The sequence below is a fragment of the Chanos chanos genome, chromosome 5, assembly GCF_902362185.1.
Source record: "Chanos chanos chromosome 5, fChaCha1.1, whole genome shotgun sequence".
Lineage (NCBI taxonomy): Eukaryota > Metazoa > Chordata > Actinopteri > Gonorynchiformes > Chanidae > Chanos > Chanos chanos.
This window is the reverse complement of record NC_044499.1, coordinates 39186005-39213550: the sequence shown is the minus strand read 5'-3', so window position 1 is coordinate 39213550 and position 27546 is coordinate 39186005. Positions and strand designations below refer to the sequence as shown.

The 27546-nt window shown below is 38.2% G+C and overlaps 1 protein-coding gene across 1 annotated transcript; it reads left to right on the top strand.

Annotated features, from left to right (window-relative positions):
• Positions 1-329: 329 nt before the first annotated feature.
• Positions 330-26937, top strand: cdh10b (cadherin 10, type 2b (T2-cadherin)). The gene is made up of 11 exons (XM_030773169.1): positions 330-539; positions 12316-12610; positions 15125-15244; positions 17599-17766; positions 18370-18557; positions 19468-19721; positions 21616-21752; positions 22085-22203; positions 22314-22422; positions 22854-23105; positions 26447-26937. The coding sequence occupies exons 1-11, from the start codon at positions 330-332 to the stop codon at positions 26935-26937; spliced, it is 2343 nt and encodes a 780-aa protein (XP_030629029.1).
• The last annotated feature ends 609 nt before the right edge of the window (positions 26938-27546 follow it).

Sequence of the window (27546 nt, the reverse complement as noted above, 5' to 3'; positions counted from 1 at the left end):
TTGGAAGTTAAGGGACACTAGAGATTCTTGCAATGTTTTGTTTGTTAGTTTGTTTGTTTGTTTGTTTTTCTGAATGCATAGGGATATTTGAAACATATTTAGCACGTTGCCATGAATTCTAGTCAATAATTTTACTCAGGGTTTTTTTTCTTTTGTTCGTTTTCTTTTGTTTTGGTTGATTTTCCTGTTTTCTTTCACAGAACAACAGAGCGACGACAAGAATAAGATGCCAGATTCAGTAGTGCTTCATTTGAATGTTCCCCTTCCAGAGCGAGCTTTCTTCTTTAACTGATTATCCTTTAAGAACTCTCCAAGGCTGATCGGATATCATGATAACCCATCACCTCCCTCTCCTGTTTGTGCTCCCCATCCTCTGCTTGAGCTCTGCTCTGCCCCCCTCCCCCGGAATAAGCCGAAATCTGTTAAGCACATCGGATGAAAATACAAGGATACTTCACCGCACCAAACGCGGATGGATGTGGAATAGTTTCTTTCTCCTGGAGGAGTGGACTGGAACTGGGAAACAATATGTTGGAAAGGTAGGAGCCTCTTTTATGTTAGCATTTACAGTCAGTGAGAATATCTTTTGGATACTGGCCAGTAGGAGGGGATATCATTTGATGACATTATACCTGGTTCTGCTATTTCTCTACTTTCTACTTTCTATGTGAATTTTCAGTTTCTTGTTTTTGTACATTCCGTATACTATGTGAATGTTTAGTTTGTACACAGCATGGGTGTAGCTGAGAAATTAAAGAGTCCTAAACTCACATTGAAATTAAATTACATAGCATAAGAAGTGTTTCATGACCTCGGTAGAAGCTGACAAACTGAACCAGATGTCTGATCTGTGAAATATTAAGCTTGAGTTTAGTTAACTTAATCAAAGTGTGCCTTTGAGATATTTAAGCGATGCCTGTCTGTGAAGTAAACTAATTTCATAACATTTTATGGAATGATTTGCATTCTTTCAGTCTTATGAATTAAAAAAATAAGTTATTAGTTTATTCAAAGTTTATTATTATTATTGTTGTTGTTGTTGTTGTGGTTATTGTTGTTAGTACAGGAGTAGTAGTAATAGTATTGGTGTTAGCATTATGGCCTTGTGTTCTTTTCAGCCATTCAGAGTTAGTCTGTATATATTAAAAAAACTTATAATGAAATGCTGTAATGTGCTTATGCCACAAAAGTACTTCAAAGGGATGACTAAGTTAGGTTTATTCTGCAGAGGACTTTGACTGTAATGGCCAGCACTGACTGAAAAAGATAGATCAAGGATCTCTGTTTCTGCCAGGGAGATCCCTCTGCTCCTGTATTGCACTGTCACCGAAAAGGTGTGCCTGCCAGCAAGACAGCATTCCGATCAAAATCATAAAAGTGGAAGTGTTCTTCGCAGTCAGAGCCAAGGCAGATCAGAGGAGCACTTGTCAAGCCACCAGCGTTAGTGCATGCATGTTAGTGCCAGCTCAGAGACAGCCATAATTTGGAGAGCAGCAGTTATCCTCCTGAGGGGTGGGAAATGGAACGACAGTCGACAGCCAATTTTCAGTGAGGAAGCTAGCTTTCATCATGCGCATCATCCTTTGCAAATAAACAAGTGTCATATGTAAGGATTCAGGGGAAGATGGGGTGGAGTAGGCCGCACTGCTCAAAAGGCAGATAATGTCGACCTCTCTTGCTTTGAGAAGAGCACTGAAGGAAAAAAAAAAAAAAAAAACTCAGAAAGAAACTGAGACATGGCCTTGAATGACAGAAAAGCAAAAGCAGAAACACCAATGAATAAATAAATAAATAAATAAATAAATAAATAAATAACCAGTACACCAATCAAAAGGGAGCAGAAAGACTATCCTTATGATGTCGCATTACTTGATGAGGCAACAAAAACAGCAGTGCTTGAAATGAGCCCATCAGTGGTGGATATGTCAGACACAGTGGTGTCCTGGCATTTTTCCCTGTGCTTTGATGTTTCTCTCTGGCTAGCCCAGTCTTCTGGCATGACAGCAATCATGTGCTGACTCCCATCCTCACCCACTGTCCAATTTCATTCCCAATTAAAGTGCCAGAAAGACATGAGTGTACCATAAATACTGAAGTGGAAGAAGAAAAAAAAAAAAAAAGAAGAAGGAAAAAAGAGAAAAGAACGCCCACATGCTGCTTGAGGGTGGAAGCTGTGGCTACGCAGTATCGCTAATTCCATCAGTTTTTCCCTCTCCATGGAGTTCCTGTGTGTGTGTATGTGTGTGTGTGTGTGTTTGTTGGATGTGCAGAGAGCTGCAAAGCCTTGCTTGATGGATAGACACTTAAAGGCCCAGCAAGAAGCCATCAAAGACACTGATGGTCCTTCTCATAAAGATAATTCAGCAGCCGTTGCAATGCTCCATGGGGGGCCATATTTATTTCGATCCAATCAAGCCCCACGCCCCCAGCACCACAAAACCCACGACAGATTTATCCCACATCCACAGCTTAAAAAAAGCCGTAAAATGAGCAGAAAACTACCAACATAAAGCAATATAGCAATCTGGTGCAAACTTGATGGAAGCACATCTTCACAGGTGTTTGATAATTACGGATGCAGCTGAGAATGTCATGGCAGCAAAATAAGAGATAGCACGTCATTTCAGTGAGAAATATGAGATCAAAATAAGGATAATAGAGATGTCATACTAGTTTCACTGCCAAATGTAGTTCTTAATGTTTAAGTTGATCACATATGAGAATATCACGAAAGTATTTTTCATCTGCTCGCTCCCCTGTAATCCGCTGTAAACTTGCAAAAATTCACGCACTATAGAACTAATTTAAAGTATGCTGACCCATTTAAATGCTTTAATGAGAAAAGGGCTTGGAGAACTTTTACTTTAAGAGAACATTAACTGGATTCACCCCCAACACTAAGTCAGCACATACCATGGCTTAGAGACAGACCTCTGTGACAAAAGTCAGTGACCGAGGGATATGTTAAAAAAAAAAAAGAAAAAAAGAAAAAAAAAAAAAGGCAGTAATACTGCATTACTAAACATGGACTGTGTATGTGCACTTGTTGTGTGTGTAAGTGAGTGTGTAACTACCCAGGCCTTCATACAAAGCACAGCTCAGAAGTGTATGAGCACTCATTTTTGCAATCTACCGTCTTTTGTGTCTGGTGTCGATAGAGGCCAGCGGCTCACACGCTCTTCCATCAATGCTATTGATGTGAACAAAATCCTATTAACCTCCCCAAGCCCCATGATGCATTGTGTAAGTAAACAACCCAGCAGACTCTCATCCACCCCGCAACCTGACCCCTCCTCCTCCTCTTTCAACTCCTCTGCTCCTCTTCTGTCCGCTACTCAGTATTCTGTCAAACACAGAAAGACAACTGTCTTCAGAACAGTGTGAACATACTGCTAACAATGAAAGTATTAGTGAGCGAAAGCCCTCATTGCTTGACACATGCAAAAACTAGGCAAACAGAAGGCAAAAGCAGAAGTACATCACTTTAATCCTTGCTTAACCAATAAAGCGGTTGTAAAATGATCTGGAGTAGGATGTTGCAGCAGTCACTAGTGGAACAACCCTAATGTGATCAATATGAACCTTTGGGTAGAGAATAGCTCTCATGTGGCTTTTAGTTAACGATGAGAATTACATTCACTTCATATTCCCAAGCTTAAACAATCGAAAAGGGAACAGATTCTGGCATAAAATATAGCCAGTCCCTTCTTTATAGCAAGGCCTTGAGTTGGTGTGTTTATATACTGGTATATATAATGACTTGTATATCTATCATGATTTATTGCTGAAACACTCTCGGTCTGCTAAGTGTTAGTTATAAATGAAAATTAAATATACAAAAGCACACTAGAGTGTTTTAGATACCTGGAGGTCAAACACGTGAGGTAATGCAATGTGCACTCGTTGGTTTTAGTGGATTTGCTTATATGGGCTGATAAATAGATTTTAATTGGCTATGCTGAGTCTCATAAATTTTAATTCATGAATCCAATAAAAAAGAATGTCTCTGTGGATCAATTGTTATGTATGATGTACATATCTAGAAGGAAGCTCACTGTAACAGTTTCTCAGGTAGAAGTCAAAGCACATAATGTCAGAGCAACATTATATGATTGTGATTATCAGATATAGCACATTTCAGATGTAAAGGTCGAAGGTGATGTACTATGACCTGTTGTTATTTTTATGGTCATAATTTTACCAACATTTTCTATTACTTGTGCAATGTAGCATTTTCTAACATCCTACCCATGTCAAATCATTATTCCATGGAACTATGGAACTAAATCTTGGTGTAAGAGCCAAATTCTGTGAAAACGATTCTTGTTCGATAATATTTTTGCATTTGACTAATGCCATTTTTGTTATGCTGACTTATACGTGTCAAAGTAGATGTCAGATATTTGGTAATGAAAATTGTGGAATCAAGGTTAATGTGACATTGCTGATTGGTTTATTGCAGATCCCCTAGTGCCAATGTGTAGAGATTAGACTGGTCAGAAAATTAAAACTGTGCTGCCGAATAGATGTTTGTAGACACTTGCACGCAGCCGTGTCTACAAACAGCCTTTTGACCGCAATCTGTAAATTTAGCGTTATGATCCCGTGATGTAAATATGATCCACAACTGCAAGAACTGTGCAAGAAAAGTGATGTAACTGAACATAATTCTGTTTGCTTAATGAAACCTGAAAATAAACGATGCAGACGTTCACCCGGACCTGGTCGTGAGTAGCCTGCATCACAGCGGTGGTGAATGATAAAAGTTATCGTTGGATACGGATGAGTTATTGTTGGATACGGATGCGAGTCAAAAATGACCTTTTATTGTGCCCACATAAAAGAAATGGCTTAATTGTAACGAAACACAGAGCCGCAATTTTGCCACTGCACTTGGTATTGGTATTGGTATGATAATTTCTTTCATACAACTCTAAACTCCAAGGAATCATATTTTTCAAAAAGGCATATTAATGAAGTTATAATAAAGGCAAAATGAATCTCAGGTAAGGAAACATATTCAGAGTATCATGCACTCATACCATGAAATATGGAAATGATCTATATATTCATATAATTATGAAATGGGCGATTGGTTGGATGTATCTCCAGACAGTAAATCAAGTTTCAGTGCTCTTTTAATTGCCATGCTTAGCTGTAAAAGAAATAGGAATTTATCTCCTATTATAAAAATCGAAATAAGTTGCCAGAATTAATAGTGCAGAAGAAAAACTTGAAAAGCAAGGCCACAGATACCAGAGAGAGAGAGAAAGAGAGAGAGAGAGAGAGAGAGAGAGAGAGAGAGAGAGTTGTTTTTTGGCTGATACACTGAGCTCAGGAAATGGGGGGTAAAACACACAATAATTATTCTGCATCCACTCTGAGCTCAATCTCTATTTTCCTATCTCCTCACTGCAGCACCAAGCAATGCTTACAACACACCCGACAAGAATTGCCAATGACTTTTTTTTTCCCTTTGCTTCCCTGACAATCCCTCTGTGTATGTGCAAGGGATTTAATTTCTCAAGCTGTTCCTCAGTCAAAGGCTAATTTTGTGCTACATGAATTAGAAAAGGCAAACGAAAGCCGAGCCCAGCGAAACTCTGTGCTTCAACATGACCAAACTCCCTCTCAGCTCATTACAATCAGGCTTGCGATTCAAAAGAGATGCATTCCCGAGAACACTGGCAAACTCAGTAGATTACAGCCCTCTTTGTCTTACAGGAAATAATTACTTTTGCCTACTTTCACCAGTTACTTAGCCAGCCATTGTCTAATAACCAGTCTTGCCCCTGAATACAAGGATATCTGTTCAACTTTTGAAAATGTAACCGTAACCCTAGCATGGTACTAACAGAAGTGAAGGCATGACCAGGACAGGGATGTTCTCTGTACCCTATCCTCTGCAGGGCTCCCAAGAAAAGCACTTTCCAGGGACTGTAAGGAGGCCAAACGTGAATCTTTACACCCTAATGAGAAATTATGCCTCTTCCCATCTTTACTGATTGATTGACTGATCTGTCATTGTCAGTGGTTGCCTGAGCAGCTATAAGATATGTTCCTATGATGATATGTGCCTATTAAATTGATTCCACAAGCTGTGAACAATTTTTTCTTTTTTCTTCTCTTTGTTTTTTTTTTTTTTGGGGGGGGGGGGGGGGAGGGTGTAAGTAATTATGACAAACAGTATGTGTTTCCCACAGAGCTTGCTGAAAGCAGCCACACAAAATAGTGGCAGAGAAACATCCAACATAAGTCATGCACATAGATATTTACACTGGTTCTGTAAACGATGTATCCCAATATAAACTCTTTGTTTGTTGTGCTGTGGTCAGTTGTTTCACAAGTCATTTTCCATTGATTTGGAAATCTGGTGAATCTTCTTAAAGATAAATTTAATTATATATATATATATATATATATATATATATATATATATATATATATATATATATATAGTCATACGCGATATGAAACATTTAATATTGACATGAGCTTGCCATTTGCTTATTATTTTAATTGATTTATACATTTAATCTTTGCTTTATGAGGATTTTTGTTATTTCTGAAAACTCTTCATCCATTGTCATCCTTTCAAACAAATCAAAATTTAGATGAAATGATATCATTTTTGTGAAACAGTTACAGCTAGGAATTTAAAAGGAAAAACTCTCAATCACCTTTTAATGCTGGTATCAGGCAAATCACTGAATCAGGAACAATATTATGTACGCTTACAGTTTAACAATTTAACTTATTGTGTTTTCAGAGACCAGTTATTAGCTGCATTGAAATGAGTGAGAGTAATGACTTTGGAAATATGATAGATATGCAACTTGATACAGCCAATGGTATCAGAACCTTATTTACTAAATTAAAGGTTATAAATCAATTCACAATTATATTCATGCTGTACATGTTTTATACATATCACAAGGAAGTCAATTTGTGTTAATCTCTGGGTAAATGTACATGAATCTTTCACATTTACAGGCGCTGTTTCAAACCATGGTTAAACATTTGCCAAGGCAATTCTTAATTTGAAAATTATCTATGATTTTCAGAAAAATGTTCTGAATAAGCCCTGAGAATGACAGCTGTGTGCTCATTTTGTGTTTTCTGTCCTTATTAACACAATGGTGGTATAAATCCTGTTGACTTTTGTTGTCAGCCTTCTGATGAATACCAATTAGCCAAAGTCTTTTCAACTAATTCTGAATGAGTGATTTTCCTGGTACACTGTTAGTGTCCCTTATACCAAATTAGCCAAAGTCTTTCTAAATAACTCTGAATGAGTGATTTTGTTACAATATTAGTGTCCGTTATATGTCGTCTAAAATTATTTTTATGTTTTAATAGATTTTTCAAACAGAAAATTTGCTTTAGAGGATTTCTCTTCAGAAAAGGGCATCGAATTTGCAATTATGGTGCTACCGGGGGAATGAACCCATATTTCTAGGGATAAAAATGGCATCCATTTAGAGAGCATTTCCAGATCAAAAAGTACATCAACATGCATACATTTCCAAGAAAATCAAACATCTTCCATTCCTCTGCAAATTTATCACATCTTTTCTATACATGGTTTTTGCATGATCGTTATCATGGACATAAATGTGACTCTATATTTCAGAAAAATGAATTTGCTCTAAAATTTTATCGGCAATTTTTTTGGCTGTGTGCCTGCAGTGGTCTTGAAGTCTAAGTTCCTCATGAGAATGATAAATAGTTCTACTGTAGACAGTGCTCTAAGTCATCCACTTTTTATGGACCAAATAAATGCTATAGCTAAAGTGCACATCCCCAGATATCAGTCATGAACAAGGGGGGGGGTCAGAAATTATGTCTCTGTATGAAATTATTTATTGTTCTAGTGCATCCTGGGAACCTCTCCCTCTGTCACTGATATATGCAGACCTCTTATATATTCATCGCAAAAATGACAGTGATGAGCATGGTAACAAATTCTATGTTGATATTTGGTCACATGATTACATTGATTTAAATGCTATTATATTTGACCCCAAATTTTTCTGTCAAATCATTTTTGCATTCCTTCAACTGGACTTTTATTTTATTTTATTTTATTTTTTTTTATTTATTTATTTTTTTTCATGAATAAACATTTGGACTTTACCACAGGTCAAAAAAGGTTAATTACTAATTCTACTCCACAGATATCAAAACAGCCCACTGGAAAGACAAGGAGAGTTTTAATACATTACAGTAGTGTAATGTGTTTGTGTTGATCATGCTTGTCATAAATGTACTAGCATAATAGTGAGAGATCATCTAAAATAACTCTTCCAAAGATAAAATTGTGCAAAATTGTGCAGAATACAGAGTTGGGGCTAAAGCAGTATTATTAGCTTCGCTGCAGTTTTGAGTTTAAAATGAGGTTAAACCAAAACAAGTCAGATGGTTTCATAAACTTAACTACTATGTCCTTGGAACCTGCACACCTGCACCTGTGTATTAAACTAACCCCAATTGCTGCATCATTTAGAAACCACCCTACCGACACTAGAGGTCACTTTTTCTGAGGTTTATCGTAAAACTGCTCTACACCTGGTTTAGCTGACCTTTAACAGGAAATGGTTGCAATTTAAACACGTCTCCATAAAATATTGCTAATATTTTAAACATTAATATCTTTTATCATGTATGGTGTCCCAAATCTAATGTTACGTAATTAAATAGACTACATTTAAAATTAAAGTCACTTTTTTGATTTTTATAACTAGAGAGAGAGGGTTGTTGCTTTGCTGTTTCCTGTTTTGGTGATTTAGGGTTTTCTTTTTAATTGCAAGTGTTCTGAGAAACTGAATAGACCCATAGACAAGAACCATGTATTAACTGATGCATCATGAAGTGAAGTATGGAAAGATGACCTGTGTTTCACTCTCAGCAAAAACCAACAAAAGACATGCCTCCTTAGCCGAACAAAGATATTCTTTCTCCTTCATCAGCATGCATGTTCCCTGTTCAAGAGAATCCTCAACCTCTGCCCCCCAAAAAGCCATCAAACTGCATATACACCTCCTAAAAATGATTGACAGTGTTGCTAAGTGGAATGTATTGACCACAGTGTGACCAGCACTGGGTCTGGTTGCAGTGTTGATGTTGGCCAGCTGTGTAGCTCCTTGTGAGTGTGGGGTAGATGGGACCAATCCCGATCAATTTTTAACTCTTCCAGCTTTATCGTGCTACTCAGCTATCTGCCTATAGCCTAAATCTGGGATTGAAGCCAGTGATAATCTTATCCCTTGTCCCCTCTCTCACCATGATTAGCCTGAGTCATTTCTCCCAGTTTATTTTGTAGGTTTGCCAGTTAAACAGGCCTATAAACAGGAACCATGTATTAACTGATGCATCATGAAGTGTAGTATGGAAAGGTGACCTGTGTTTCAGTCTCTTACGTGCATGGAGTCAGAGAAATGAGAAGGCAATGAAGTAACTTAAAAATAATAAAATATGCCATAGGCAGCTGAGCCTTACACAGTGAATTAAATCATTCAGTAACTTCTTTAAATTCTTTCAGTTTAACACAATGACCTTAGAAACTCCGTTCACAGGTTTGACTGGCTGATTGCTTAAAATTATTTGTCACTTTTAAACAGACACAGAAGTACAAACATACACTACACAATAGCATTTATTCCATAGAGTCCATATTATGACCTTGTGCCATCTACCACATATCACAGATATATACATTATATTTTATGGCAGGGTGAAATCTCACATTCTCACAGTTGTTTGAAAATACAATGCTAATTTATATTAAAATTAGTACACATTAATAATATATTTCAGAGAAATGAAAAGGCAATGAAGTAACTTATAAATAATAAAATATGCCATAATTACAAGATGCAGTTTTGTTTTGGGCAGATCTTACGTAACTGTCAGTATACGCAGTTTATCAGCACTTTAGCTCAACTTTTGCTTGCTTTCAAACAGGAATCACATTTAATTTAATGTGCTGTTGTGTGTTAACCCCCAAAAAAGATTGGTTTAGCTGCACCCATTTTAATCTGTAGATAAACCACAGCTAAATTAATGATGCAGACAATAATGTTTGATTTTTCTGACCATGGGTTTGTCTAAAATTATGCAGCGGCCTCTTAATTTTAATACATTTAAATCTAGAAAGCGTATGTAATTTTTATGTGCAAGATGTGGATGAGTGGCAAATTTCACAATAAGATGCAATAGCAAGTAGATTTATGTATGGATAATACATAATAAAGCTAACTGTAGTGGATTTGTAACAAGCTAGTCTAGGTTAATTGTAGTTTGGCAAGTAGTATACTTTAGCCAGTTGTTTTTGTGTCTATGCCACTATCTATCTACAGACTATCTCTATTTAGATATAGATTATATGTAGATCTACAGTAAGTCTAATAGTTGGCAAGGCAATCATTATATCTCCCAGTGCCTCATTTTCAACTTAATGTAACCATCAGGTTTATTCACTTGTAATTGTAACCTGCATTGTGTTAGCAGACAAGCAGTCCCACACTGGATTCGAATTCGCAACCTCAGGTGTGGGAAGCGGGTGCGCTAGCAAGGAGGCTAAAAACCATGGGTGCTAGCCTCAGTCCCTAGCACGCTTCTTAAGGTATCGGGGAGTGAGGTTTACTCACTGCACAGCACTGTACCTGCTGGCTACCATTACACTCACTCCCCCTAAACCTTACTCCCATCCCGGGCACCAATGTAACCTACGTTGTGTTATCGGAAAAGCACATTCCTGCACATAAGTTTAATTTAATATTCCAGGTTAGTTTTCTATATGTGATATATGTAATTTTCCCTGCTTTAACAAAATGATGCTATTTACAATTACAGTCATGGTTACCGTGCAGTTTTTAATTAGAACTGCTACAAACTTGCAATTTCCTTTGTTACTATGTTCTGCGCTTTTCAATGGTTTACATCTCCAAAGACTTTTGGGCACAATTACTGATTTTTTGTTACAAAATTTCTCAAAAATTAAAGTTATGAATACACTTATAATGTAACTGTGAAACTTCTGAATGCATAATAAGAATATTTGCTTTCCACTGAAAGGGCACTGCAAATCCCAGCCTCCAAACTGGTACTTATAGCTCATATATGGAAGTTACTGGTGTGATCAGTGCAACTTTGGAGTCTGGCTTATGACTAGGGTTGTTTATGTATTATATCTTACAGTTTGTAGGACTCCGTTTAGAGTGCCTGCAATACATTAATGGGTTACATTTTTGATCACATGCTGTAAATAAATCATAGTTCAACATACAGAGGGGAAGTAGCCCAGTGGTGAGGTTTGGTGCATCCTAAAAATAGAGCAGTTATTTTTGACAGAAAGGAGAGGACTGTTGGACAAATTGCCTCTTCAGGTAGCAGTCTCAATCAAGATGAGAAGTATTGCAATCAGTTCGAGGGGCACAATGGCTTTAAGTACACAAGTACTCTTGTTGCTAAGAGACAGGTGTTGCTGAGGAAATTCTGCAGGAAAGTAAATACTTTCTTATAAACGCTCTTAGTGTAATTATGACTTTGCTACAGCACAGGAGAATGTATTATAACATATTTCTTTCTATTCATCTGCCCCACTTTAACCCATATAGCATCTAATAGAAGAACATAGAAGTAACAGAAGTGTACTGAAGACAGAGTGCTTCATCATGAGTGAAATTGTTTACCAGTCCCACATATAGTCATAACATGTGTTGAAATGTTTATGCCTCCAAACATTTTTTCTTGCCTTCAAGCATTAAGAGTTCAGGCCTCTAATGATCATTTCAAAATTACATTACATTGCATTTACTGTAACCAGACATGCATCTTGATGTGAAGAGCTAAATATATTAACTGTGGTGCACTGAATATTTTCTTGTACTTATTAAAATAAAACACAGCTTATATTCAAATCATGATTAGAAATGCCCAGTAAGAAGTAATAAGTCAATGTCAACAAGTCTATATATACATACATACATACATATACACACACACACACACACACACACACACACACACACACACACACACACACACACACACACACACACACACACACACACACATACATACATACATACATACATACATACATATATATATATATATATATATATATATATATATATATATATATAGATAGATAGATAGATAGATAGGTAGATATAGATATACAGATAGATAGATTTTTTTATTTATTTATTTATTTTCATTTTGGGGTTATTCATCAAACTAACTTATTCTCAAAAGGCATTAATATCTTAACCACAGTGTGCTTATTGGCTCGCCCTCTTTCCCTCACAGCTTCATTCTGACATGGATAAAGAGGATGGCACAGTGAAATATGTTCTCTCTGGAGATGGCGCTGGCACCATTTTCGAGATTGATGAGAACTCAGGTGACATCCATGCCACCAGGAGGCTGGATAGAGAGGAGAAGTCATCCTATACACTAAGTGCTAAAGCCGTCAACAAGACCTCTGGTCAGGACCTTGAGAAGGCGTCTGAGTTCATTATCAAAATCCATGACATTAATGACAACGAGCCAAAGTTTTCCAAGGACACCTATTTAGCCAGTGTACCAGAGATGTCCAACGTTGGTAAGTTCACTCCATTCGACTTTTATGAGAGAGCAGAATACTCTTGGATTTCTATTCCTCCTATAATTGGTATCTGTCACTGAAAATTTTGATGAGCTTTGTGACAATGGTGGTAGACACTGGTCACTGTCCTTGTCTGATGTGGTTAAGTTCTTCACACTTTTCCGCATCCTCTGAGTTCTTATATCACATGAAATGAGGTGTAATAGCTCACATCAAACACTAGTACCCTAAATCTTGTCTCAATTTGATCTCATTTAGTTCAACACTCATTATTCCATTTCAAATATGTCACATGAGCAACACAAGAGAAGTAATGCGTGTATTGATGCAACCGTGCACTTCACAAATTGAATAAATGAGCAAATGAGAACATCATGCAAGTAAACCCTTCATTTGTATTCATGATGTTCATCAGATGACAACTTTGAAACAATTTGATCATAAGGATAAAGGTCTAATTTCTTCTGATCTGAAATAATTCACCCATTATGGACTTTTTACACACATTAATACAAACACAACAAATCAATGAAGATTAATGCCAAGAGGCTGAAACCGAAATCAATTGCTTGTTATGAACCTGCAAATTAACCTGTAGCTTAATCTTGTGTGAATCAAAGCTCATTTGCCATTATGGCAAACAGTATCAGCCTGCTTTAATCACAGATTTGTGATTGTATTAACTTAATCATTTGCTTTCATAGTCATTATGCGCCTGTTATGAATTAGGATGCAGAGTGTGAGAATTATTAATTGCATTTTCATATGACATGAGGAGAAATGAACTTGGAATATTTTAATATTGAATGGAGTCATAATATCTATCTATCTATCTATCTATCTATCTATAGCGTGAGTGTGCATGCAATAAAGAAGTACTCTGTACAGTTGTAAATAAAGGGCTCATTACATGAACTGTAGTAACAAAGGTTGGCTTGTTCAATTAATTCACTATTGTTTTTAGCTGTCATGCTGTTATGGTTTAGCTAAACTGACCACATTTCAACATGGCTGATATAGGTATCGTAAAAATGTATCATAATCAGAAAGTAGATGGATTTCTCAAAGTACAAACTGCAGCTTGTCAGCCTAAAACAGTAATGTCTTACTTCTCACTTACTTTACTTCTTACTTCACAAGTTAAATTAGTGTTCTCCATTATTTTCCTGAGGGGTCTGTATTGAATCAGATTCCTTGATTCCTCAATATTTTGTTCCCCAGCATTATACCATCAAAAGATCTAACACCAACTCTGTAACATCAATAAAGTCAACACTAAAACTTTTATGTATGTATGTATGTATGTATGTATGTATGTACGTATATATTTATTTATTTATTTGTTTGTTTGTTTATTTGTTTGTTTATTTATTCTTTCTTTCTTTCTTTCTCTCTTTCTTTTACTATCCATCCAGCACTGTCTATGAATTCAGAGAAACGTTGAACGTGCCAATTGTGAGGTCATGGTCACAGTGAAACAAACTGGCCATGAGTCGGGAAAGTGCTCACCACTAATCAGAGCAGTAATCCGTGAAGAGTGAGCCTCTCTCTTTTCTATGTTATCAGAGGCAGGGATCGGAGCGCGACAGATGTTTCGGCGTTCATTAGTATTCTTCGAGACGGTTGGAAACCAAACACGACGCGGCAGAGGTCTCACCAATGCCAAGGACAGCATAGAGCTGTGGCAGAGACAGCGTTTGCAGTGCGCTTTCAGTGATGGGGGTCACCTCTAAAGTCGATTTCAAAAGGAGAACAAAAGTTATTAGTAATACACAGATGAAACCGAGAGACTCTTGATGAGAAACAACATGCAGAGCTTGACTCTAATATAGGTATTTGTGACTCACAGTAACACCTCCATGAGGAGTAATTGTGGGCTGCATTTTAGCCTTAGTATATTTTGAAATACCACTGATTGTTGCTGTTAGCTCTTCAGATTACATTAACATGTGGACAATGGTGTGATAAAATATTATTTTATTGCTAAATTCAACCCCCTATTTTATGTAATGTAATGGTAGGCCACAGGAAAAATGCTCTGGTGACGTTTTAAAGTATTTCATAAAATTAAACACAAGGACACAAATAACTTGGTGATCCTCAGCAGCATGTAGGTAGACTGATGATGGCATAATGTTGAACAAAGGTCATCAAAGACCTTTGACTATGTGATATTAATGCTTAAATAATTATGAGATTGTAATTCAGATATGAAACGTGAAGAGATAAGCCTCAAAATAAGATCAAAGACTGGTTGAGCTTTCATCTACCCCAATCTCTGCACATACCCTAGGGAGCTGACATATGTGCATTGTGTCAAATCATAGTTTGTTTATTTATTTATTTATTTATTTGTGGTGTTTGTTACTGTTTCACGTGGAGTAAAGGTCTGGGGCATCATTCAGCAGCAAAAAAGGTTCTATAATCAAAGAAATCATTGCCACAGAATGACAAACTCTCTCTCTCTCTCTCTCTCTCTCTCTCTCTCTCTCTCGCTCTCTCTCTCTCTAGGAGCATTTGTAATACAAGTTACAGCCACAGATGCTGATGATGAGGCATATGGAAACAGTGCTAAACTTGTGTACAGTATTCTACAGGGTCAGCCCTATTTCTCTGTTGAACCTGAAACTGGTAAGACAATTAAAAAAAAAAAAAAAAGCATATACAATATATATGTGTTTGTGCGTGTGTGTGTGTGTATCAGGGGAGACTCGCACTCGACAAAATTAGGCCTAAGAGACTCGACAAAATTAAAAATGACTTGCAACTCGACAATGACTTTGATAACAGTGACTCTAGACTTCACTCGGACTTTGCCTCTTTGACTTGTAATGACTTGACGTATTTCCTAGGTAAAAAAAAAATATTAAATTTATTTATCCTATCAAAAAGGTTTGCAGCTATTTCCTGATATCCCCACAAGGGACTTCAGCGGAGCCTGCAAAAAATATCGATGACGTTGCATGCGCAGCAGATACAGAGCCATTGGCGCATGGACAAGAAAATGACACTTCGGATTGTTAGTGCATTCGGTTTCAAAGACTACACTGTTGTAAACAGCAAACGGATGGCAATGTGTAAAACATGCAGGGCCAAACAGATGGTGAAGCAACAAAGCGCAACTTTGTTCGACACTCAAGGTTGCACAAAGACCGGTAAATTAAGCATGATTATCCGTGTAGTAATTTTTGGTAAACCATGGCTTAAGCTAGCAACATAAGAGCTACTATGGGTAACTCTAGCTAGACTATCAACCTAAAAAAAAACCCACTAAACTCTCAATACACTCAGTGTGGTATCACAATCTTTTCTTTAAAAATTGGTTGCAGACGTACCTACCTCTAATCCAGTGCTCTCGTGGAGTGCGTTTTCAGCCACTGTGGCATTATACTACGTCCTCATCGTGCACAAATGCCTGACATTTGTCCAGTTTGACTTTAAATGTAATGCTTCATCCTGACCTAGCAGCATGCTTACCCTGAAATACATACTGTAAAACAGGGTTTCAAACCAGATTATTTTTCAAACGGTGCGTTCCGAGCAGAATCGATATTTTAACGTTTCTGGTTTTGCGTTCCCCCTTAAAATGACTGTTCCCGAACCGGTTAGAAGCAAATGAAATACCGGTTAATTACCGGTTCCATGTAGGGCTCTGTTACATGGCAATATGTATCTTTCGGACTTCATAAAAATGTCTACTGATAGATATTGCTAATGTCACAAAACATTACAAAAACACATTGCATCACTAACTAGGACCGACGTAGTCCAACCTGTTGTGGGGCTGAAATCCACTGTGGCTTCCTGGGCATGGATAACTATGTAATTTCAGCTGTTAACAAGCTTGCTAATAGGCTATGCCCGGTCCATTATGTTCAGCATAACTGGAACAAGCTAGCTATTTCCAACATTAGATTTCTTTACATGGGAGCCTATCTGTCAAACATTGATGAAGTTGATGTGTAAAACCAACATTTTTTAACGTGCATAGCATAATATTTACCTCCTCTGGTTGCAAACAGGGAGACCACACCACATCCCCTTTCACAGTCTACTGCCAGTAAATTTATGTACGCTGTCTGAAGACAGGCAGACAGGAAGTAAACTCCGCACCAAAGTTATTGCAAGCAAAAAAAAAAAAAAAAACGTTATTAACCGGCTACCATTATTTAAAATAAAAGTTTCTGTTGCAGAACATTAAAAGTGTAAAGTTTCTGATTTCGTTTTGGTTCCTAGCAAAACCAATTATTTCTGGTTTTCATTCCCATTCCTTGAACCAGTTCAAAGCCTTGCTGTAAAAGCAGCTCACTCACCTCACTCACTCATTCACTCACAGACACTTCACTCACTCATTCACTTACTGACCCACAGACACTTCACTCACCCATTCACTCACTCAAGCAAAAATGCAAGAGCATTAAATTAGTCAAAGAGTGTACAGTGACTTGCTTAGGACTTGCAACGTAACGCTGAGCACTTGGACTTTACTTTGGACTTGGTAACCCTTGACTGGGACTTCTCTGGCTTGACGTGGTACTTGACTTGGGGCTTCATCGTGAGAACTTGAGATTTGTTTGTTACATGCTAAACAGCGACTTTGTCACACCTCTGATGAACAATAGGAGTTATTTTGGAGTATTGTTTTTGAAAGAATATGTTTCACCAACATGTCTACTCAGTGTGTATCGCAGCCAGCAACATGTTATCTACCAGTGTTTTCTGTACTTCTGGATCTGGCAAGAGTCCTTCTTTGGTATAGTTTCCTAGTTTTCTAGTTATATGCCTTGAAGATCACAGTTATCAGAGTTCTGTTTTTCCTATATGGTCATCATTATAAGTTCCATTCAACTTTTCTTATTGCACAAACAAACAAACAAACAAAATATAGATGTATGTAAAAGGTAATAAAACCATTATTTGTCCATTTTTAGTCTTAGAGTGTGATATCTAAGAGTGTGATGTCATGCTGTGTCGTTTTGGGTTAGGAGTCATCAGGACAGCGCTGCCCAACATGATTCGGGAAAACAAGGAGCACTACCAGGTGGTGATTCAGGCCAAAGACATGGCAGGGCAGATGGGGGGCCTTTCTGGAACTACGACAGTCAACATTACCCTACTGGATGTCAACAACAGTCCCCCACGCTTCCCGCACAGTAAGAAAGCTCTCTGCCTGTCCTTTGGCACATACACCTGCATTCAAATTATAGTTTGAACTCATGTAGGTCTGGAGGTGTTCATCTCATTTGGAAATCTCCTACCCTGTTTGTGCTGCTATCCCAGAAGCTTGAGGTAAGTTTAAAGTGGCAAGATTTGAGAAGAATGCAAGCTGTATTGGGTGGATTTCATTACGCTTAATCTTTTAGTATTATTTCCTTAGTTAATTAGTCTGAGACATGAATGTCAAAGACAATTTTGAATCACAGTGCAGATTTTTTGGAGTGATATAGGCTCAGCTGGGTTTGCTTTAGAAAGGTAGGGTGCATCATTTAGTGTAATAATTCCTCTATTGTTCAGAAGACACCATCAGAAACTGCTTTTTGAAAAGCTTCCTTACACAACACCCATCAGTGGCTTACCGCTGCTGAAATTCCATTAAATAATAACCACACACAGGAAGCTTCACATTTCCCCTGAGAAGTAGAGAAACAAATAGTCAAGCGCACGTGGGATTTCCAACCTCTATATCAACACCGTCTTCTCTGTGCAAACACTTTACTGTTTATTTTCCTCTTTTGTTTACCTGCTCTTTTCTCAAGGTTCCTACCACCTCTCCACTTTTGAGTCAGCTGAAATTGGGTCTTCCATAGGCCGGATCAAAGCCAACGATGCAGATGTTGGGGAAAATGCGGATATGTGGTACACCATTCTTGATGGTGATGGGCAGGATGCTTTCAGCATTGTAACCGATGTCACCACGCAGGAAGGAGTGATAACAGTGAAAAAGGTATTTATCTTCTGCCCCTCCCAGTTATTTATCTCTAATAAATGTGTTTATATAAACCCTATAGGGCAGTACCGTGTTTCTAAATTATAGGGAAAAACAAGTTGCCAACTGCTTGTGCTTAGATACATCACTTCCCATTCCCAGCAGTCTTATTGTAAAAAAAAAAAAAAATAAAAAATAAAAAAAACACACACAGGGTTATGAGTGACTTGTAATAAAAAGTGGGACTTTGTGTCCTTACCTGAGCCTCATTTTTAAACTATATAACTTATTTTTAAGTTATTTCATTCCAATCTTCCCCAATCCTTCCTGTTCCTGGATAACCTTATCTTTTTGCATATAAGGTGCTAAGAAAGTAATCCATTGAAATCAAAGCCATTGCGTTCTATTAACTTTACAACAGTGCTTAATTCCTTTCACCACCAAGAGCTCCTTATTCTCTTTTGTATTGTGTGTGGGATCAGTGTGAACTATGAAATCCAACTATAGCTTCCCCCCCTTTTCTTTCATTTTTGACGGGGTCAGGCTTTACAAACCCATCTGCAATTATGCAAATACTCCTGTTAAAATAGAAATGAGAAATAGATATGGAGATGCGTGTGTGTATGAACAGGCAGAGGAAAAAAAATCACACCTTGAATCTTTAATAGCTTCTTAATTAAGGTGATGTATTGAAGCCAGTAATTGTGCATTTTCAAAATGGGATTAGCTTAAAAAGAAAAAGTAGGAATGATAAGCAGTTTAAAAACTGCATCAATTTTCTCTTAAATTTTGTTAGCTTGAAATTCACCCCCTGTAATTAACATAGAGTACATCCCTGAGTCATGATGAAGGACTTTATTTAGTGCCAGCAAGGAGATATTAACCATTCTGTCACTGCAATGTGTGTTTATTAATCTCCCTTTGCTAGCCACTGGATTATGAGAGCAAACGAACTTACATGCTACGAGTGGAGGTGACCAACACACACCTGGATAAACGCTTTGACTACCTAGGCCCGTTCAGGGATTCAGCTACAGTCAGAATTACAGTTACTGATGTGGATGAGCCTCCTGCCTTCAATCGAAACCATTACATCTTTGAAGTAGACGAGGACACGCCAGCTGGAAGCCCCATTGGCACAGTAACTGCTCGGGACCCTGACGCTGCCAATCATCTTGTGAGGTGAGTTGACAACTGGATAAAATTTTCACTCACAGCTGCAGTGTGCAGTAATATGGGAGATAAAAATCCATGGATTACTCAGTTATACATGAGTCAATATAGGCAGTTACTGCTTGAGATGTAGATTAGCATATATTTATACCTTCATAAGATGCATGATGATACTTCATATGAATTAACCGAAATGGGTAGCACATGCAGTTTCTTTAAGAGAGTAACAGATAGTTCATTTAGACTTGACAAGCTCACTGTTTCATTTGTGTTAACCTGTTCTGCAGGGGTGGGGGGATGGGGGGGTGTGGGGGGACTCTACATGATTAAATTAAACTGTGTCAAACAGTTAAGAAATTCATTTGGCAGGAAAGAAAGTTTTGGTAATTCTAAATCATTAGATGGCTAAGAACTAGGTTGCTAAAATCTGCAAATAAAATTGGAAAATCCCTATTGGATACCAAGGCTATATCATACCAATACATTAGTAATAAAAGTGGCTCAAAAATGGAGTCTCAGTTAGAGTCTCAGCCATTTATGACAAACTATATCATACAGACTGCTTTCCATAATTTACTTCATTATCTTTCCATTGGATAGGTGATAACTTCCTGAAAACCATATCTGTGTAACTTAGCAATGAGAGTAGTAAAATATAATATAATAATAAAAAAATACCGATACCTAGAAATAATCTACTATTGTCCAAACAAGTACTAATTTTGTCATTCAAACTGTAAACTTGCGATTCAGGTAGAGTGGTTTTGTTTAAAATCCCTGTGTTTGTACAGAATTGTGTTGTCATTCAGACAGATTATGCTGTATTCTAGACCATTTTGGATGCCACATACAAACAACCAGAAAAATAAAGTGATAAACAGATTGAAGAAATGGTGGATTCTGCAGTGTAGACAGATAGACATCTGACAGATAGGCAGAAAATCAAGCCCAGTAAAAGAAGAATAATCACATCTGAACAAAAAGAAGAAAAAGAAAAAGGAATAAAAAGGGCCTTTTATAAACAGTATAACAAGATTTTTTAAAGTTTCGTCTTATCAGCTTTCTTTTTTGGCATTTCTCTTTGTGCCTTTGTTGTTGATCAGATGCTTTGGTTGGTTAAATCTAATCCATCAGTTTGTCCCTGAATCTGTGAGTTGGGAAAGAAAAAACAAATTATTCATGGGGTCTCTACCAGTGATTTCCCTGCGGAAGTTAACAACACAGCACAGAGAATGCAGACTCTGTTTATTCCCCCAACCCCCCGTTTGAATTTGCCTGCACTTGCGTAAGTCACAGACTTGCCATGAAAGAACTTGCCTCATCCTAAATCTCGATCTTGATATACAATTTCGGTATACAAAACTATGTATACAGTGATAAATGGAAGTAATTTGAAGGATTCTGTATTTTTGACAACAGATAGACCGAGTCCTCAGTAGTGATTCAAATAGTAGCCATTTTAGCTACAATTTAGAGTATAATGAAATAATCAGTGAACAGTAATTGCAGATTCATTACTTAGCCTTTTTGCATCTGCGTATACATAAAGATTTTTTTTTTCCAGTTGTGTGTGTGTGTGTGTGTGTGTGAGTGTGTCTGTGTGTCTGCATGTGTAAGTATGTGTCTTAAGTTGGACTTTGAACAAATAAGATTTGCTCTCTCCTCTTTTGATCCATTGTGCACTTTTACAATATTTATGTGAATAATAAAGTAGTAGCTAAGTGTTTATTTGGCTACCAACCAAATAGAGGTACTGTTTTACACTATTAATAATGACGTACAATGAACTCTGTACTTTCAAAGAACAGTTTGCAGCACCTGAACTGCTGCATCTGTTCTTTTCTTTATTCCTTTTTTTTTCTTTTTTTGCTGCTCCCATACACTGAAAATATCCTCTCTTCAGATACACCATTGATCGGCACACAGACTTGGAGAGACTTTTTAACATTGATGCCATCAATGGAACCATCACGACACTGCAAGGTCTTGATCGAGAGGTGTCCAAGTGGCACAACGTCTCCATTCTTGCCACAGAAATAAGTATGCTTTGTTTGTTTGTTTTTGCTTACCATTTCATAAGAAAAAAAAAAAAAATCCTAGGCCAGCTGTCATTTGTCTAATTGTTACTAAAGTACAGAGAGCCTCTGTCTTTCCGAACTGTTCATTATCATCACCCAAATTTTAGAATTATATGAAAAGCTGAGCTGAACTTATTTCTGAAATTTACATTTTGTGAGACTTTTTGTGGGTACATGACTGATACATTTTATATGTAGTTATGTAAATGTTATGAATCTAACTATATATCCGAGCCTTGCAAATTGAAGGACAACAGCAACAACTGCTGACACACATTTACCACTCTCTTTTAGGTACCTCTCTACAAACAAGAGTTCCAGTGTACATCAAAGTTCGAGATGTCAATGACAACGCACCTGAGTTTGCCATGTTTTATGAAACAATCGTCTGTGAAAATGTGAAAGCCGGTCAGGTGCGATGCTGGATTCATATGTTGATATCTGGACCTCTTATAATAAAATGACTGTTGTGGTTTCCATTTTGGTGTGGTGAAATTATTCTTATTTTATTTTTACCTTTCAGCTCATTCAAACCATAAGTGCTGTGGATACAGACGAGCCTCTTGTAGGACACAAGTTTGTGTTTAGTTTGAGTACAGTCAATCCCAACTTTACCATCTTCGACAATGAAGGTAAAGCTATTCCGTTATCTATTTTGAGAATGAGAAAATCTGCCATTTTGGATTTTTTTGTGCATTTCACTTTAATCTTAAAAAGGACTTGCATATGATCTATACATAAACAATTGCAATACACATCTTATTGAGTTTCATGATCAGTACCTCTGATGTAGAAGGGTGTTAGGTATGCTCACTGGCATCTGAAAGGCCAGTAATATTGTGAGAGGTAATGGGATCAGTTCTCAGTCACTTGATAATTCAAGTCAAATGGCAAGAAGACATAATATTTCAAAGATAAAGCATATCTCGTGATCAAAAACATCATGACTTTTTAGAGAAATAAAGACTCGCACTAAAAAAGTCAAAACTGCCTTGGCACCCACAGAGGAGCTTAAATTCAGTGATAAGAGAGGAACTCACCCTGTTGGTATTGTCTTTTTCAGATAACACGGCACGGATCGTCACCCGCAGAGGCGGCTTTAACCGGCGGGAGATGAGTGCATATTTGTTGCCGGTGGTCATCTCGGACAACGACTACCCCATCCAGAGTAGCACCAGCACACTAACAGTTAGAGTATGCTCGTGCGACAGTCGCGGAAATGTGCGGTCCTGCAGTACCGATGCACAGTTTCTCTCGGCGGGACTCAGCACTGGAGCGCTAGTGGCCATCTTACTCTGCATCATGATATTGCTAAGTAAGTACAGTAGCATTGCCCATTAAATGCTAACACCGTTGGCCAGTACTTTTCCCCTGTGCTTAAATAGGTAGAGTGGTTTATTTTCTGAAAACATTTCAGTGGGTTCTAGTGTTATTGTCCTGTATAAAGCTGCATAAGTAAAGGACCAGACTTTGTTACTGAGGTCTGTTTGTATTGTGAGGTCATGTGATATGGTCGTCAGCCCTCTATATCATGGCACACAGTAAGCCTAGTACAGGGCTACAGTGTTGAATAGCACGATCATGTTTTATAACTGGACTGTATTTAACACCAACTGTTCTACACACAATCAGTTATTATTCTATCTAAATTGCCTGAATCATCAAAATTCTCTGCTTTTGGCATAGGTTTACATGATAGGATCTACAAGAAAATTAACTGTGGGGTCAAAGTGTAAAATTATTTTTATTTACCAACTGTGTAAATTCTCTTTTCATTTATTAACTTTTCAATTAAAACATTTTGCTTCAAATGACATGCACCCTGATCTCTGGTTTAGCCTCAGACAAAACGCAATTCAGTTTAGACTGTGTCATCTCTCTGTAATGCTGTTTATTTTGCTTGCATTTTATTCCAACAAATATTTCCTCCAGACAATCAAAAAGTAGGGCAGAAGTAGGGCAACCCATTAAGACTTTCCCTCCCTCTCCCTTTCCCTCTCCCTTTCCCTTTCCCCCTCTCTCTCTCTCTCTCTCTCTCTCTCTCTCTCTCTCCCCTCACTCCACAAAACAGTCAAGAAAAAAGAGCTTTCATTATTAAATGTATGCAACTGACAAAAAGGTCTTTGTGTTCTTGCAAGGCTTAAGTAGGTCACTAGCTGCTGCTCCCTGACATCCTGAAACATCACTTTTAGCTTTTTGTGAGATAATAGCGTATCTGAAAGCGTGCAGCTCTAAATAGCATTCGTACATGTTGTTTCCTAGGTTTAAAAAAATCTATAGGTTATTTTCAAAGTACGTCATCAAGTCGTTAGAGAAGCAGTCTACTGAACATGGTCTCAACACAACCACTTGTAGCATTGATGTTGCTTTGCGTGCTGTACATTGTACTACTTTGCCTTGTTTTTGGACAGTGAACCAGCCATCTCTCTGTTGCCTCACTGTGTAATTTATGTGTATGACTCAGTGTGGTTACTTCACTTTAAATTTCTCTAGTGTATATAGGTGTGCGCATGTGTGTGTGTGTGTGTGTGTGTGTGTGTCACACGCCTCCGTTTTCACCTCCTGTGCTTCCTAGCAACATCCAGCATCACCACCTCACTGATCACTGATTAACTCCAACTAACTCTGTCAATCAGTGTCTTCTCCTGCTTTCTGTTAATCATCCATTAACTGTTGTTTATATATACTCCTGTCCATCCTTTATTGTTGTAAACTCCATGAACACTTTCTTACTTTCTGGTGTTAGAGGTTTGTTCCTTTGTCTAGTCCAGTGTATTGTCATTTCATTTTCTTTGTGTATCCTGCCTGTTGTTTTGTGAGCCCTTCCCTGTTTATATTTTGTCATCTTTGTTTATTAAAGACACACTCACACATGCATCCTGGCTCTTGTTAGATTTGTGACAGTGTGTGAGTGTGTGTGATTTTAGCAGCAGTTCTCACATGTAGCAACCACACTGTTATTGTGTAAAGTGGCACTGCATAAAATCTTGAATATAACATATAATATTTTGGTTGGATGTGTTGATGTGAATGTCTGAGAACCAAACACTGTAGCATCCCATTACCTTATTTTATCCTATCACCTTGTAATCAAAGACATACTCAGATCAACTTGTGATTCTCTGGTAGCAAACAGAGTATTGACACTTTCCCTTTTTCCCACTTCTCCCACTTCTCCCACTCAGACTGGTCCTGTAACCTGGTCATGTCTGAGTTAGAGGAGATGGAAGTGTGAGGGTTGAAGCGAAGTGTTACGCCTCCTGAGCGAAATATCATGACATCTGCTCATTATCCGCCCTCTCTCTCTTTCTTCCCTTGACTTCCGGTTTGACAGGGCTGTCTAATTCACCTCAGCTGCCAAGAAGAGGCAAGCGCTGGGCTGGAACGAGCGTGCGCAGCCCCCCCCGACCACCCTCCCCCGCTGCCTCCGACCGCTACCCCCCCCCCCCCCCCCCCCCCCCCCAACTGACCCTCCCTCGCCAAACATTCAACCACTACCTCTCCATCCCTGTTTATCACCACAACCTCGCAGCCTCACAGAAACCTCTGTACAGCCCGCCAAGCTTGTGTACATGCAGAGCTGCCTGTGCCTCACGACAGGTCTCTGGTCAGGCCCACCTGCTGGGCAGATCATCCCACCCACCCCTTAACCCCTGCCAGGCCCTCCTTTATAATTAACACCTGAGTGGGAGGCGAGGCAAGCGCCAGTCCTACGTGCTGTGAGCTGATCAGGAACAGAAGCTCAAAAGAGCACGCTGTTCCTTTTCTATTATTTTTAGGGGCTGTTATATTCTCTTCTGGTGCAGATAAAAAAGATTTTTTTTACAGAAACAGAAAAAAAAAAACCATGGCAGAAGTATGAAAAGAAAGAAGATAAGAGATATTTAATGTGCATTTGGCATGAGGGACTTAGATAAGAGGTCCTTAAATCCTTTTTTTATGATGTGAATGTTACATTGGAATAAATGACAGGGAAAAAGAGAGGAAGCTCTCTTGCTGAAAGTTTAATACTACAAGGTAATATTTGCAAAGTCTTCACTGGTGATAGTGAATGTCCCTCTCCTTGGTCCATTCAGGAGAATCTTATATATGACATGTTTTGAAACATTTTCCTCTGTCCTTTCCACTAAGCCTTTATTTCAGTGTATTTCAATGTAGTGGTACTTATTTTCTCTCCTCTCCTCCTGTCAGAACTCTTTGGGCATTACACGCTCTCTGATGCTTTAGCGCCCCCTGTCTTCTCGTAGAGATGATAGAGGTTTTCATGTCTTCCCCCATGAAATCTTGTCTGTATCATTTGGCAAGCAAAGTGCCTTGCCTCAAATTCGTGTTCAAATAGTTCTCTTACTGATTATGCTGTGCTTTTGCTTTCTGAGTAATAATTGTGTTCCATTTTATGCTCTGTCTCTGTCTCTCCCGCTTTCTGTCTCTGTCTCCTGTCTCCGTCTCTCTCTCTCTCTCATTCTCTCTCTCTCTCCCCTTCTCTTTCTCTCTCTTCTCCCCCTTATATATATAATGTGAAAAGTATAGCCCCTCTACATTATAGATGTAAAGATTTTAGTCCTGTGTTTACTTCATTTGTCTCCATAGTGATCATAAGACCTGCAATTCTTTTGCTTCTTTGGTAATCATACTATGCTGTTTTTTCCCCTGTAGTGATTGTGGTTTTGTTTGCGGCTCTGAGGAGACAGAGGAAGAAGGAGCCTCTGATCATCTCCAAAGAGGATGTGAGAGACAACGTCGTCAGCTACAACGACGAGGGAGGAGGAGAGGAGGACACACAGGCTTTCGATATTGGAACCCTGCGTAACCCTGAGGTCATTGACACTAACAAGATGCGACGTGACATCATTCCAGAGATGCTGTTCCCGTTCCGTCGAATGTCGCCCATCAAGGACAACACGGATGTACGGGACTTCATAAACGGACGACTGCAAGAGAATGACTCTGACCCCACGGCGCCCCCTTATGATTCATTGGCCACCTATGCCTATGAGGGCAGTGGATCACTGGCAGAATCCCTCAGTTCCCTGGAGTCTGCAGCAACAGAGGGAGACCAAGAGTTTGATTACCTCAGTCACTGGGGGCCGCAGTTCAAAAAGCTTGCAGACATGTATATAGGCAAGGACACGGAAAGAGAGACATAAACTGTAAACTACACAATGTCACTGAAAATTACACTCCCACGCCATGCCATGGCATTCTACAGAATTTGTCTTTTCATTACAATCAGCTGGGATTTGCATATCTTACTCAACAACCAAGGACAGTTAAAACTCATATCTTCTTCTCCTTCTCCTTCTCCTTCTCCTTCTCCTTCTCCTTCTCCTTCTCCTTCTTCTTCTTCCTCCTCTTCTTCTTCTTCTTCTTCTCCTTCTTCTTCTTCTTCTTCTTATTCTTCTGCTACTACTGCTTTTTTCCCTTTTTAATGAGTAAAGATGCCTTTGACTTTTAGGAGTTTGTTGTGAATAATGGTGTGAACATGTTTTGTAACTACGAAGAGAGATAGTAGTCTTGTATACTATCGATGTTTATTGAAAGAAAAAGAAAAAAAAAAGAAAAAAAAAGAAAAAAGCTTTCATCACAAACTGAATTTGAAATAGATACATGTTCAAAACGTTTTACAATAATTGGCATAATGTGTACTACTCACTATCTTTGTTGGAGAAAAGAAAATGTCATTGTAAGTGGTTGGTGCAATTTCTGTCAAATCTTTCTGCACATAGTTAGACATGTAAAAAGGAAGTGTACCCTGT

Bases quoted from the DNA above. Each gene is read 5' to 3' on its own strand.
- cdh10b (XM_030773169.1), top strand. From the start codon at position 330: ATGATAACCCATCACCTCCCTCTCCTGTTTGTGCTCCCCATCCTCTGC. The intron at 22,423-22,853 runs GTAAAGCTATTC...TGTCTTTTTCAG, and splicing joins TACCATCTTCGACAATGAAG to ATAACACGGCACGGATCGTC. The intron at 23,106-26,446 runs GTAAGTACAGTA...TTTCCCCTGTAG, and splicing joins CTGCATCATGATATTGCTAA to TGATTGTGGTTTTGTTTGCG.